Here is a 13728-nt window from a genome sequence, read left to right on the forward strand (position 1 = left end):
GTCTTGGTTACCATGGATCCCCCAATGCCCTTCTCAGATTGGTCTGGTGCCCCTCCCAGCCACCTGTTGGGGGTTCATATAACCCGCCCCTCGCTGTCCCTAAGCTCAAGCTCCCTTGGGATCCTTCTAGACAACAGGTACCTGTGAAGCAGAACAATGCAATAACAAGCAGGTTGCCGGAGCCACAGAGAAAAGATAGCACTGGATTTATCCTTATTTCCCCTTTAGGGGTTCTTCACCTTTCAGACTTTGGTCTACCTTTCTCCAACCCAGCTCCTAAAGTGACACCTCATAGGCAGTTGTTTCTGGATGACCCTACATCAAAAACAGACTCTCGGAAGCTATAGATTGCCACCTTCGAGGCTGCTTTCCATATGCAGGTAACCCAAGAAGGCCTCTTCTGTAACAGTTCTGCTCGCTAATCTACTAGAGAGACTTAATTTTGCCGAAAAGCTTCGTAGGTTTCTTTGTCTTGGACAGCCACCTCAGTGCAATATTCTTTTAGGATTTATTTATTAGGAGTTTGCTTTCAGGGCGAAAACATAGACGTCTGATGTTGCGTACTACCATTTAGAGGTTGTATTTTTGGAATTCTTGTCTTCGCTGATTTCTACTCAGAACAACTTGGTGTTGCTGTCCATAAACCACCATCTTTGGTCCTCCCGGAGGGCAGCAGAAGAAAGAAAAAAAAAAAGGTGTGCATTTTATAGCCAAGGTGAAGAATACCCATAATGGCCTCTGCAGGGCTAGAGATCATGGCAATGGGCCTCTGTATCTTTGGCTGGTTGGGGACTATCCTTTCATGTGCATTGCCCATGTGGAAGGTTTCAGCATTCATCGGAAACAACATTGTTGTGGCGCAGATAATCTGGGAGGGACTGTGGATGAATTGTGTTGTGCAAAGTACTGGCCAGATGCAGTGTAAGATCTATGATTCCATGCTAGCCCTGCCTCAAGATATCCAAGCTGCCCGGGCCCTCATGGTTATCTCTGTGGTGCTTGCTGTCCTGGCATTGTTGGTGAGTATTGTTGGAGCCAAGTGTACCAACTGTGTGGAAGAAGAAGGTGCCAAGGCACGTATTGTCATTACCTCAGGTGCCTTCTTTATCGTCTCAGGACTTCTCGCACTTATTCCTGTCTGCTGGTGTGCCAACTCCATCATCCGTGACTTTTACAATCCAATTGTGGCTGAACCTCTCAAAAGGGAACTGGGGGCTGCTCTCTATACTGGTTGGGCAGCTTCTGCCTTACTACTCCTTGGAGGATCACTCCTGTGCTGCTCCTGCCCGCCACGGGACAACCGTTACCCAGGCCGTATTGCATATTCTGTTCCAGCCAGATCTACTGCTCCACCAGGCAGTACGATTGACAAGCGAGATTATGTCTGAGCAGTTGTAGTGGTGAGGTGGTGATGAAATTTGCCAGATACTGCAAGACCCCAAACTGAGACAGGCATTATTGGCCCAAGGACTTCTGGAACAAGAAGATAGGACAACCTTATCAGTTTGGGTTCAGCTATGCTATCTGGCAATTCTGGAATGTTGGTGCATGTATATATATGTGTGTATGTGTGGGTATACAAGTATAATGAGTGATGTGAGTGACTGAGGAAATGTGAACAAATAAAGGGATATGAGAGAGAATGAACAAATCTTTTAAAATGAGATGAATACATCAGCAAACACAAGTGCAATGCAGGAACAAATGGGGCAGCTGAACAAACAAGTGCAGGTTTATACCACAAGTGTATGGATAAGTTAACAGTGTATAAACATGTATGTGGAGGTGAAAAATAAAAAGGTAGATGAAGAAGAACAGAAACACCATGACAGCAATGGCTTTGCCATCTGGAGAATGAGATACTGTAATTATCTCAGGCCAAAGTAGTGGTCTTCTCCTTTTTTCCTGTTGTCACTTCAAAGACTTCAGGCTGTTCCTTCTTTTGGAAGACTGCACTGTGAGATACCAGATGTGCCTTGGGCTTCTAAACTGGCTGGATGACGTCATAAGCGGGTCTGTCAGGGATGATGAAGTATGAGTTAAGTTTCCAACCAGTTGACTTTTGAATAGAATGTTGCCATAAAGAAAAGTGGTTAGGCATCTGCAGCAGAGGATCTTGCAGGAAAGAGATTATTTGGATCCATTTAAGTCGGGTTTCAGGCTACATAGCAGAGGTGTCAAACTTGATTTCATGAGGGCTGCATCAGAGTTGTGTTTGACCTTGGGGGGGGGGCTGGAGTGGGCAGCTCAACGTCACTCGTGTCAGGGGCACCTGTGGTGGCCAAGTGCTAAGGTAGGACTTCCCTCAGACTCTCCCTCCCTCTCATTATAATCTCCCTCCCTCCCTCCCTTTTCTTCTTTTTCCTTCCCTCTTCCTTCTCCTTCCTTCTTCCTTCTCCTCTTTCCTTATTTTTCCTTCCTTGCTCTCTTCACCTTTCCTTCTTTTTCTTTTTCTATTTCTTTCTTTTCTCTTTCCCTTTCTCCTTTCCTGTCCATTGGATGTTCAAATGCAAAAGGGGAAACATTGCTCCTTTTATTTTGTTTTGCATTTAGTTTGTTTTGCTAACTCTCTGCCAGTGAAAATGAAGCCTGGGGAGGGGCGCTGTCCCCCCTCCGGATCTCATTTTCACTAGCAGAGGCACCGTAGGCCTCACTGTTTCTAGGGTGGCCCCGCAGGCCAGATCTAAGCACCCTATGGGGCGTATTCAGCCCGCAGGTCTTGAGTTTGACACCCCTACTGTATAGTACAGTAGAGTAGAGTACAGAACAATAAAGAGATAGAGACAGCGTTAGCCGTACTTGCTGATGATCTTTGGGGAAGCTGGTATGGGAATGGTGCTCTTGATCTCTCAGAGGCTTCAGTACCAATGATGAATGATCTCAGTATCCTTCTGGACCAGTTTGGGGAAGGGTGGCATCATTTTATAGTGCTTCTCGTCTTTCCCAGGGGGTTTGCTCCAATCAGTGTTTGGGGAGGGGATGTTGCAGCTCTTTGTTTCTAAGGTGTGTCAGAACTTGATGCTCCTCCCCTCTTGGTCAGCGACTACATGAAACTGTCGGACTAAGTCATCTGTCAGTATCACCAGTGTCAGATGATACCCATCTTGATCCCAGACGATCCAAGTGATGATGTCAATGTCCTATCACGTTGTGATCTGGTCTCGATGGGGTTCAGATCTCGATGGGGAGGATCTCGATGGGGAGGAACAGATGGATTCAGTCCTGACAAGACGAAATGGACTGCATATTCCCACTCACCCTTGATCTGGGGACTCTCCATCTTTAGTTTTATATAAGATAGTACTTCTCCACTTTAGACTGTAGGCAACTTGAAGATCATCCTGGATCCATAGCTCTTATTCAAAGAGCAGGTAGCAAGCTGTGGCCATAGTGTGTGTGTGTGGGGGGGGGGGCTTTGCACAAGTTGCAGCTGTACCTAGATTGGGAGGCCCTTTAGATCAGGGGTTCTGGCTTTGCTGGCTGGGGGATTCTGGGAGTTGAAGTCCACCAGGCTTAAAGTTGCCAAGGTTGGAGAACCCTGCTTAGATGTTCACCTAGGCCCTAGAGAGCTAGTGAACGGACTACTGCAATATACAATGCACATGAGTCTGCCTTTGAAGACCACTTGGAACTTACAACTGTTCCAGAATGCAGCAGTGCAGGCAGTGATGTTCATGCTATGATTTACTCATTTATCATTTTTTTTGTTTTGTTTACATTTATACCCCGCCCTTCTCCGAAGACTCAGGGCGGCTTACAATGTATAAGGCAATAGTCTCATTCTATTTGTATATTTTTACAAAGTCAACTTATTGCCCCCCCAACAATCTGGGTCCTCATTTTACCTACCTTATAAAGGATGGAAGGCTGAGTCAACCTTGGGCCGGGCTCGAACCTGCAGTAATTGCAGGCTTTGTGTTCTTAATAACAGGCTTAATAACAGGCTTTACCAGCCTGCGCTATTCACCGGCCCCTCATTGCTGCTGCGTGAGCTGCACTGGTTCCCATTCTGTGTCTAGGTATAATTCAAGGTGCTGATTATTACCTATAAAGGCTTTCATTGGCCTGGTTATTTGATGAATTGCCTGTTCTGATCGTCCCAGAGGTGCTTCTTCAGGAGGCAACTGGTCTTTCTTGTTTTTCCTTTTGAAGACGTTTCGCTTCTCATCCAAGAAGCTTCTTCAGCTCTGACAGGATAATGGGGAACCTGAAGAAGCTTCTTGGATAGGAAGTGAAATGTCTTCAAAAGAAAAAAAACAAGAAAGTCCAATTGCCTCCTGAAAAAGCACCCTTTGGGACAACCATGACCTGCATGACTTAGAACCTCTACAGGTTTGTTCTGACAATTTCTATTCACCCAGTGAGATTAGGCACCGATGATGCATTCCAAATTTCTTTAATTAAGCAGGGTGGAAACCTAGGAAGTATGCCTTCTCTATTGCAATACCTATCCTCTGGAACAACATCCCATCCAGATATCTCTAAGGCGCTCATTCTGATGACATTCCAAAATATTTTGGAAGGTAAGGTGGGTGTAAACCTTCTGACAGTTGTTTCCTTGATATATATTTTTTTCCTGAATGTACGTTTTTTCCTCCCCTTGTTATATGATTTTCTTATTTTTTTTTTAAATGTAAGCTGCTCAGCGTGACCTGGAGTTGGATGTCCCTTCCATTTAAATACACAAATAAATAAATACATATCCTTTGTCTCAATCAGCACACTGCTTTGGATATGCTTAGGCAGATGTGCAAAGAGCACGAGGCTGTGAGAACAGATCAAGAAGCAGACAAATTAAATAACGAGAGGAACAGAAAATGGCACTGAGAACTGGTTGTTGTATAAACTCTTCTGACTACTCTGATACAAAAGCCATTTTTTTGGGGGGGGTTTGTCAAAATCAGCATCTAGAGAATAAAGAGAAACAGAGTTGAAGAAAAATGTAAGTGAATTTAATTCTGAAATGAAAACAAGAGAAATGAATGCATGTCTGACTGAAAGATCAGGGATTTAATGAATATGAGAAGACTTGCGAAGAAAAATAGTAACCAACCCAAACCTGCATAAATAACAAATGATTCATGAAAGATGTAAATATTGGACAAAGGCCAGAATTCCCTGCAAAGAAGATGCAGGAAAAAGAAGACTGAAGTTGGGAGCAAAGACATTAGTTTAGATTTAGTAAAGAAAAAAGTGGTTTGGTGCAGACAGGGTGGGTGGGAAAGAACCCTGACCCTACAATTGCATGGGACTGGCGCTATTTGTTCTCTGGTTAATAATTATCGGAGGATTTGGCTATTCTCAGGGGCCTGGGTAAACAAAGGGGTCTGTTTCCTCCCTGACCATTGATCTTTACCTATTACAACCACCTGTTTCAGACCTGGATAGAAAGAAATCCAGCAGAAAGAAATAGGACTTTGAACAAATGCATTAAGCCCCATTCCTTTTACAGAGATATTCCGGCTTGCAAATCTGTTTGACTTTTCCCTGGAAAAAGATTATTTCTCTCTTGTTTTGCTCTATGTGTTTGGTTTCTCAAAGATGTTCTGAAATAACATCTTGGAATTCGCTTAAGCTGGAAGATATTATAGGGATCCTTTTCATAAGCTCGTATAGTGTTAACTGACAACTATATTACGATATTATTCAGATAAATTAAAAAAAATGTAACCTAATTGTGCCTGACTTTTTTTGAAGTAGGGAAGGGGAGAGTAAAGGATTTCTGAAACGCGGTATCAATGAAAAAGTCTAACTGTCGCTTTTAAAGTTTTTATTGGTTTTATTACAATGACACAACACAGGACAAACATAAACACAAAAGTCTAACTGTCAAAGGGTGGGGAGCAGGCTTTGCAGAATACACTTATTTTGCTAACTTTTGTTAGCTCATATTTAAGAGTGACACAGGACACTGAATCAAATGGACCAGTCTGCACAAGACAGCCACAAGAAAACAAAATAAAACAAGATTAAATTTAGACAAGTATGACATGTTGGGCAAATGCATGCCCTTAATACTATATTTGGCCCAAGAATGTCATGAGCATACAGGGTGCCATCCAATGTTCACTATTTCCCACAGTGCTTCATTTTGCACAGAACTGATGCCAAATATTAAGAAAACGATATTTCATGCCAAATCTTGTTTGACTCTGTAGTTCCTGATCTTGAGTATCTACAGTGGATCCACAGTTAAGCTCTCCTACAGTTTCAATCTCAAATGTTTCAAATCAAAACAGGGATGTACAGTAAGGCTAATGCAATTGCACAATTGTACTTGGAAGTAAAAATCATATAAGTGTTTAAAAAACAACAAAGATACAGGAGTTTGTGGCCAGTTTTGAAACTGGTTCCACTCTTAATCCTGAATCTGTTGAAACTGTTCAGCAGAATTGGATACAGTCTGGACATACTCAGAAGTACTCTTCTTTTCAGCCAAGTTGAATGTATTAGAAAAAAAAAGGGAAGAAAAACGCTTCTTGATCACAAGGGAGAGAGAGAATGCAACAAGCCTCAAATTAAGCACCGTAATGAGAGGATATAAAATTACCAAGACCATTGATTGTACTCTGTGGTGTAGAAAAATATGCCAGCAATTTATCATGCAAATGCAGAGATAGTATACTTGGCAGTTAGCAAATAAGAGGAAAAGTACCGAGCAGGCACCTGAAGAATCTTGGCACCTGAAAACTAACACATTTCTTCCCAGCATGTGCTCTTGGGGACTAAGGTCCCTGGTGTAAAGGGAGACAGACGTATTACACTCCACAGAGAGAAGACAAGGCTGGTAGTTTGGGGGAAAATGCAAGAATACATTTCAAGCATACTTAGGCACACTTCATTCCTTTTGATTCTTTGCATATTTCAGGCCAAAGCCCTGCTATCAAAGGAAAAGGATGGTAGTGCTAATCAAATATCAAGTTTTTGAGACTGAGCTCCAGCTTGAATTACATGTGTGTTCAAAGTGTAAAATACAGGCAATAGATACAGTATGTACTGTGAAGTGTGTGGTGTTCCCATTCTCCTTTGTAAGAGCACCTCAATAAGTCACAAATGCCATCAGCATAGCTCAAATAGATTCACATCCAGGAAGTCCCCATTGGTACTTGCTGAACATCTACTCAATAATTTGAATATCGATTTCCAATGGAAAACCAATGAGTCACTGAACGTCCAGACATATACATGACCCCACAAAAAAGGTGCCAGGCTTTGAACTACCATGCCAACAATGGACAATCCTGAATAGGATTCACACCTCACATGGTGTCTACTGGGACTTTCTATATAAAGGGCACATAGTATCCATCCCTCAGTGTGACTGCAGGATCCCATGTCAAACTGTAGATTACACTGTGACCAGGGGTGGGTTCTACCTATCTTTACCACTGGTTTGCAATGGGGCCGCGCGTGCCTGATGGGGTCAGTGGGCGGAGCCTCCCGCTGGTTTTACTACCAGTTCTATAGAACCGGTCCGAACAGGGGGCAACCCACCACTGATTGTGACCAGCTGTAAATTGAAGGCATATACAGGTCCAGTATCTGATTGCAAAGCCTTAGTAAGGCCACAACTGGAATACTGTATCCAGCTTTGGTCACCACATTACAAAAAAGATGTTGAGACTTTGGAAAAAGTGAAAAGAAGAGCAACTAAGATGATTAAAGGCCTGGAGAATAAAACATATGAAGAACGGCTGCAGGATTTGGGTTTGACTAATCTAGAGAAAAGACGGACTAGGGGTGACATGATAGCAGCATTCCAGTATTTGAGAGGCTGCCACAAACAGAAGGGTGGGTGGGTGGGTGGGCATCAATTTATTTTTCCAAAGCACCAGACAGCAGGACAAGAAACAATGAATGGAAACTAATCAAGCAGAGAAACAACCTGGAATTAAGGACAAACTTCCTCAGAGTAAGACCAATTAACAGATGAAACAGCTTGCCTTCAGAAGTTGTGAGGTTTTCATCACTGGAGGTTTTTAAGAAGAGACTGGACAGTCATTTGTCTGAAATAGTATAGGGTCTTCTGCTTGAGCTGGGGGTTGGATTAGAAGACCTTCAAGGTCCTTTCCAGCTCTATTCTGTTTGATTGTTTTTAATATAAATAATGCTGTGCTTCAATGGTTAGATGATCTAGACATTAGTATCTGAACATAAATCTTTTACAAATTTATAATTCATTATGTTTTACTAATCTAGGTGAAATGTTAATATATGCTGCTAGTCCATGTATGATATACCATAAATAATACCATAAATAATAATTGCTGTCAATGATCCCTCAAACAAGGTTGGCTATTAATATTTACCTAGGAAGTTTCCTTTTCCATCTCTTTCAATTCCCCACAATTCTGAAAAGGGAATCCTTTTATATTATAATTATAGAAAATTGTAATGGAGTATATATGTGTGTATATGCACAGGAAGAGCAATCAAGATGATTAGGGGAGTGGAGGCTAAAACATATGATGAACGGTTGCAGGAACCGGGCATGGTTAGTCAAGTGAAGAAAAGGACCAGGGAGACATGACAGCAGTGTTCCAATATTTGAGGGGCTGCCACAGAGAGGAAGGGGTCAGGCTATTTTCCAAAGCACCTGAGGTCCAGACAAGGAATAATGGATGGAAACTGAACAAGGAGAGATTCTGGAAATAAGTAGAAATTTTCTGACAGTGAGAGCAATCAACCAATGGAACAGCTTGCCTTCAGATGTTGTGGGAGCTTCATCACTGGAAGCTTTCAAGAAGAGACCGAACTGCCACCTGTCAGAAATGGCGTAGAATCTCCTGCTTGGATGGGGAGATTGGTCTAGTTCAGGGGTATGCAAACTTGGCTCTTTTACGACTTGAGGACTTCAACACAAGCTTTGCTGGCTGAGGAACTCTGGGAGTTGAAGTCCACAAGTCTTAAAAGAGCCAAGTTTGCAGACCCCTGGTCTAGATGACCTACAAGACCCCTTCCAACTCTGTTAATCTATTATATGTTAAAACTATAGACCACTGCTGCTTGCCACATTGCTAGCACAGTTTAACAGAGGAAAGAGCTCACCAAGAGCCATTTTGCTCAAATTTGAGGCTGAGTCTAAGGCACAGCAATTAAGATTAAAGCATTTGTCTTGCCATTTACCATTTTCATAAAGATAGGCCTCAAGTTACAGCTGTAATGGAGCCAGAGATTTCCATTGTAACTCATGACAGTTGTTAAATCAAACAACCCACATGGCCAGATGCCATTTTACAACTTTTTTTCTGAAGATCATTAAGCGAATCAATGTATTCCTATGGACGGGTGTTTTTTTTGCTGAAAACTGGCTGAAAAGGCTAAAAAATGGCAAAAAAAATATGGACAAGTGACTGTGGAAAGATGAACTGCTTGCCAAGCATTCACAGTGCGTTCATGAGACTGTGGGAGAATGCAGTCATTAGAACTCCAGAACTGAGTCATAAATAGCTTTTGATGAGGTCTGTTGTAATTTTGAATGGTTGCTAAGCAACTAGTCACTAAACAAGGACTACCTGTAGATAATTACTGACCTCTTCCCCCTTCCACATATTCCCAAGGGGCAGATGTTGGGAATGGCTTGGTCTCTACGTGGCTTTCTCATATATCCAATACCCAGGGCATCAGAATCAATGACACCTATTCCTTAGCATCACACTCCTGGGGAATCCTAGGGATTTTCCTGATATGTGGCAGACGGAAGAGAATCCACCTATAGCTTTCCCCATTGAGAGAAAATTCAGTTCCTGTGTTCTTCATAGAAGAATGGTTTAAACCTAGAATTTGAAATTAAATGAGCATGAAAGAACACAATATTTCCTTTATAGGGATTGGACAGGTTTTCCATCACCTTTCGCCATGTTTAATCATGGTTGGATGACTAACACAGAACTAGTTCGTATCCCCTAAAACCAAACAAGTTGGATTATAGAGCACACAACATGGGAACCTAAATATAATATGAGCAAAATCTTGTCAGCGTCAAATACTGGAGGGAGAGTGTAGTAAATTACAGGAACATTTGCATTTCCCACAGATCAGGACTGTATTTTTTTCCTTCGGTTTCCATTGTTAGGACTGAGAGACGAGACTTATCCCTCAAAACAGTGTTTCTCAGCTTCAGCTACTTTGAGATGCGTGGACTTCAATTCCCAGAATTCCTCAACCTTCCACTTCACCCTTTTCTTTTTCTTTGTAAGAGAGGACAGAGCAACAAACAAACAGCAGGTCAGGTTACAGTTCCTGAAGTAAATAAGTACAGGTAGTTCTCGACTTATAACCATTCATTTAGTGACTGTTCAAAGTCACAACTGCCATTGAAAAAAGTGCCTTATTACTGTTTTTCAACTTATGACCATTACAATATTCTCATGGTTATCTGATCAAAACTCAGGCACTTGGCAACTGGAATGTATTCATGGCAGTTGCACTGTCCCAGAGTCATGTGATCACCATTTGCAACATTCCCAAATGGTTTCTAACAAGCAAAGTCAATGAGGGAGGCCAGATTCGCTTAGCAACTGCAGTGATTCATTTAACAATTGTGGCAAAAAAGTCGCAAAATGGGGCAAAACTCACTTAACAGCTGCCTTGTTTAGCAGCAGACATTTTAGGTTCAGTTTGTGGCCATAAGTCAAGGAAGGACTACCTGTAATGTTTGATCCATTTCCTCCTCCACTGCATTGACAACGTGAAAAAAGCTAATCTACAAAAAAAATAATAGAAACAGAAAAAGGAAGAACCAGATCCAGTGGTGGGATTCAGCCAGTTCACACCACTTCGGGAGAACCGATTGTTAACTCTCTGAGCAGTTTGGTGAACTGGTTGTTGGAAGAAATCATTAGGGCAGAGAATCGGTTGTTAAATTATTTGAATCCCACCACTGACCAGATCTAATCATCCCATAATTCATATGATTGCTTCTTTTCTACCAAATATCCTTCTGCTCAAAACATCCTGTTCCCCAGGATGGGGAGTTGGATTAGAAATATTTCTCTCAAAGAAACTCAAATGCTAGGAATCTGGGCCATGAGGAGAAAAACCTGGCTGCCTGGCTTCCTTTTCCTTTAAGCAGAACACAGAAGTGCAAGACCTATAGTTTTGTTTCTCTCCCCCCCACCTCACCACCGCCACCCCTCCTGCTCTCCCCCGGGCAGAATACTTCAGGTTTCTTGGATGTGGGCCCAGAAGTCGACCCTTGTAAGACGAGATCCCTGCCTGGCTTCTTGGACAGGTACCAGTACATTCCAGTGCCAGGCTGAGCCTTCCACAGTCAGGCACATAGGGACAAGCCAGCCTCCCCCCTGGCATGAAATACAGCTTCCTCTATCTACGTTGGTTTGTGAGGCACAAGGTACTGCCAAGGGAGGAACTGTAGCAAGAAACATTTGAGGGAGGCGGCGGTGGGGAGGGATGGAATGCAAGTCCCATGTCATCTTAATTGTTTACATCCAAGACACCAACAGTTGGATTACTGCCTCTAATTCCATCTTTTGCTTCTACTATGCTGAGTACTGCACGTAGTAGTAGGTTGAAAACCTCCTATGCTTGCCAAATTCTAAGATTAGTACAGGTAGTCCTTGACATACAACAGTTCATTTAGTGACCATACAAAGTTACATCATTGAAAAAAAAAGGAGTTATGACCATTTTTCACACTTACAACCATTGCAGCATGCCCCACGGTCATGTGATCAAAATTTGAATGCTTGGCAATGGACTCATATTTATGACGGTTGCAGTGTCCCAGGGTCATGTGATCCCCTTTTTGTGATCTTCTCACAAGCAAAAGTCAACGGGGAAGCCAGATTCATTTAACAACCGTGTTACTAATTTAACGAGTGCAGTGATTCACTTAACGACCATAGCAAGAAAGGTCATAAAATGAGGCAAAATTCACTTAGCAAATGTTTCACTTAGCAACAGGAATTTGGGTTGAATTGTGATCCTAAGTTGAGGCCTATCTGTACTTGCCAATACCTAGCTGCTGATTATTCTGGGAGTTGAAGCTCGCTTTCTGGAGTGCTGAGTTTGGGGGTGCTGGACCTTTGTCACATTTACGTTCTAAATTTACCTGCTGAAACCCATACACATTTCTCATGATGGGGCAATGCCAACAATGGCCAATGTTAGCATGAGAGCTGGTTTGGTGCAATGGTTAAGGTACCAGGCTGGAAACTGGGAGGTTGTGTGATCTGCTCCCACCTTAGGTGTGAAACCAGCGGGGTGACTTTGAGCCGGTCGCGCTCTCTCTCAGCCCAAGGAATGAGGCAATGGCAAATCTTGCCAAGAAAACTGTAGGGATCTGTCCAGGTGGTCGCCGGGAGTCAGACCGACTCGAAAGCAAAACAACAATGAAATATTTGAAAATTCCAAGTCTGAATCTTTACCCAACCTACTGGGCAACCTGGCAAGAACTCTCTTTCAGCCTCATCTACTTTATAACATTTCCTTGAGGATAAAATGAGAGGCACCGAACCTCACATTTTTTGGCAAAAGAGAAGATTAGCATCAAAACTAAAAGCCATTGTCTTCTCCAATTCCAAAGCATGGGGTTAGACGAAGCCATTTTATTGCTTGAAGCAGACTAGAAAATTCAATCTCTGCTAATTCAAGTGTGTAACGCTTGTGGCATTGTGGAATTTGAGGCAAGAAATCTTTAAGTGCTTCACTTCCCTGGCAGTAAAAACACAACAGCTAGTTAAACAATTAACCGTGTGCTGCCCTTTCTTGGCATCTAAAATCAGTTGCTTAAAACTGCTGCTTTAATGGTAGACTTGCATGACTTAAAATCCTTCCCCTCCCCCCAACACTTCAGCTCTGTACTATATTTTCATTTTCTGGGTATTTAGTCTTTCTCCCAGCAATCTTTTCCCAGCAATCACCCAGTTCTTTGATATCTGTGTGCAGAACTCCAGTCTTCAACACTTACGTTAAGTTCCTGCTTCAACCCCAATTTCATTCATCGCCAACTTCTTTCCATCTAGTTGCTCTTGGTGTATCCCAGTGGTGAAATTCAATTTTTTTACTACCGGTTCTGTGGGCATGGCTTGGTGGGTGTGGCAGGGGAAAGATAATGCAAAATCCCCATTCCGTCCCCACTCCAGGGGAAGGATACTGCAAAATCATCATTCTCTCCCCACTCCTGGGGGAAGGATATTGCAAAATCTCCATTCCCACTCTACTCTGGGGCCATCCAGAGGTGGTATTTGCCGGTTCTCCGAACTACTCAAGATTTCTGCTACCGGTTCTCCAGAACCTGTCAGAACCAACTGAATTTTACCCCTGGTTTATCCCTTTCTGTCTATACTCAACTTTAGCCAATTCCTAGTTCTCTAGCTTGTCTTTGCTCACTGAATTTGCTCAGCAGTTTCCTGAGAATCAAACTATTTTGTGCACACGAGCTCTATTGCTATTTGTGCTTTATGCTGATACCTCTGCTTGGTCAGTAGTATGACTTTAATGAAGATATGTTGGGAAAAACCTAAATTCTTCCAAGAGCTAGCCTTGCCTCAAGGCTATGGATTCCTGTGGTTTTGCTACAGTACTGTACTCTAGTATCTTCATCAGGAATGTACATATTTCCTTGGGGCAATGTGATTGCTTATCTTCTTTTGTTCTTGCTTCCATACTTATTTATTTATTTATTTATTTATTTATTTATTTATTTATTTATTTATTTATCTACAGTTTTGAAGCCATAATTGTAGAATTATCTCTCTGAGAAAG

The 13728-nt window shown here is 42.4% G+C and overlaps 1 protein-coding gene across 1 annotated transcript; it reads left to right on the forward strand.

The window, feature by feature from the left end:
* The first annotated feature begins 725 nt into the window (after positions 1 to 725).
* Positions 726 to 1490, forward strand: LOC131197689 (claudin-9-like). The gene has a single exon (XM_058182055.1). The coding sequence runs from the start codon at positions 732 to 734 to the stop codon at positions 1386 to 1388; it is 657 nt and encodes a 218-aa protein (XP_058038038.1). The 5' UTR covers positions 726 to 731; the 3' UTR covers positions 1389 to 1490.
* Positions 1491 to 13728: the final 12238 nt, after the last annotated feature.

The sequence above is a fragment of the Ahaetulla prasina genome, chromosome 4 (assembly GCF_028640845.1).
Source record: "Ahaetulla prasina isolate Xishuangbanna chromosome 4, ASM2864084v1, whole genome shotgun sequence".
In the NCBI taxonomy this organism is placed as follows: Eukaryota; Metazoa; Chordata; class Lepidosauria; order Squamata; family Colubridae; genus Ahaetulla; species Ahaetulla prasina.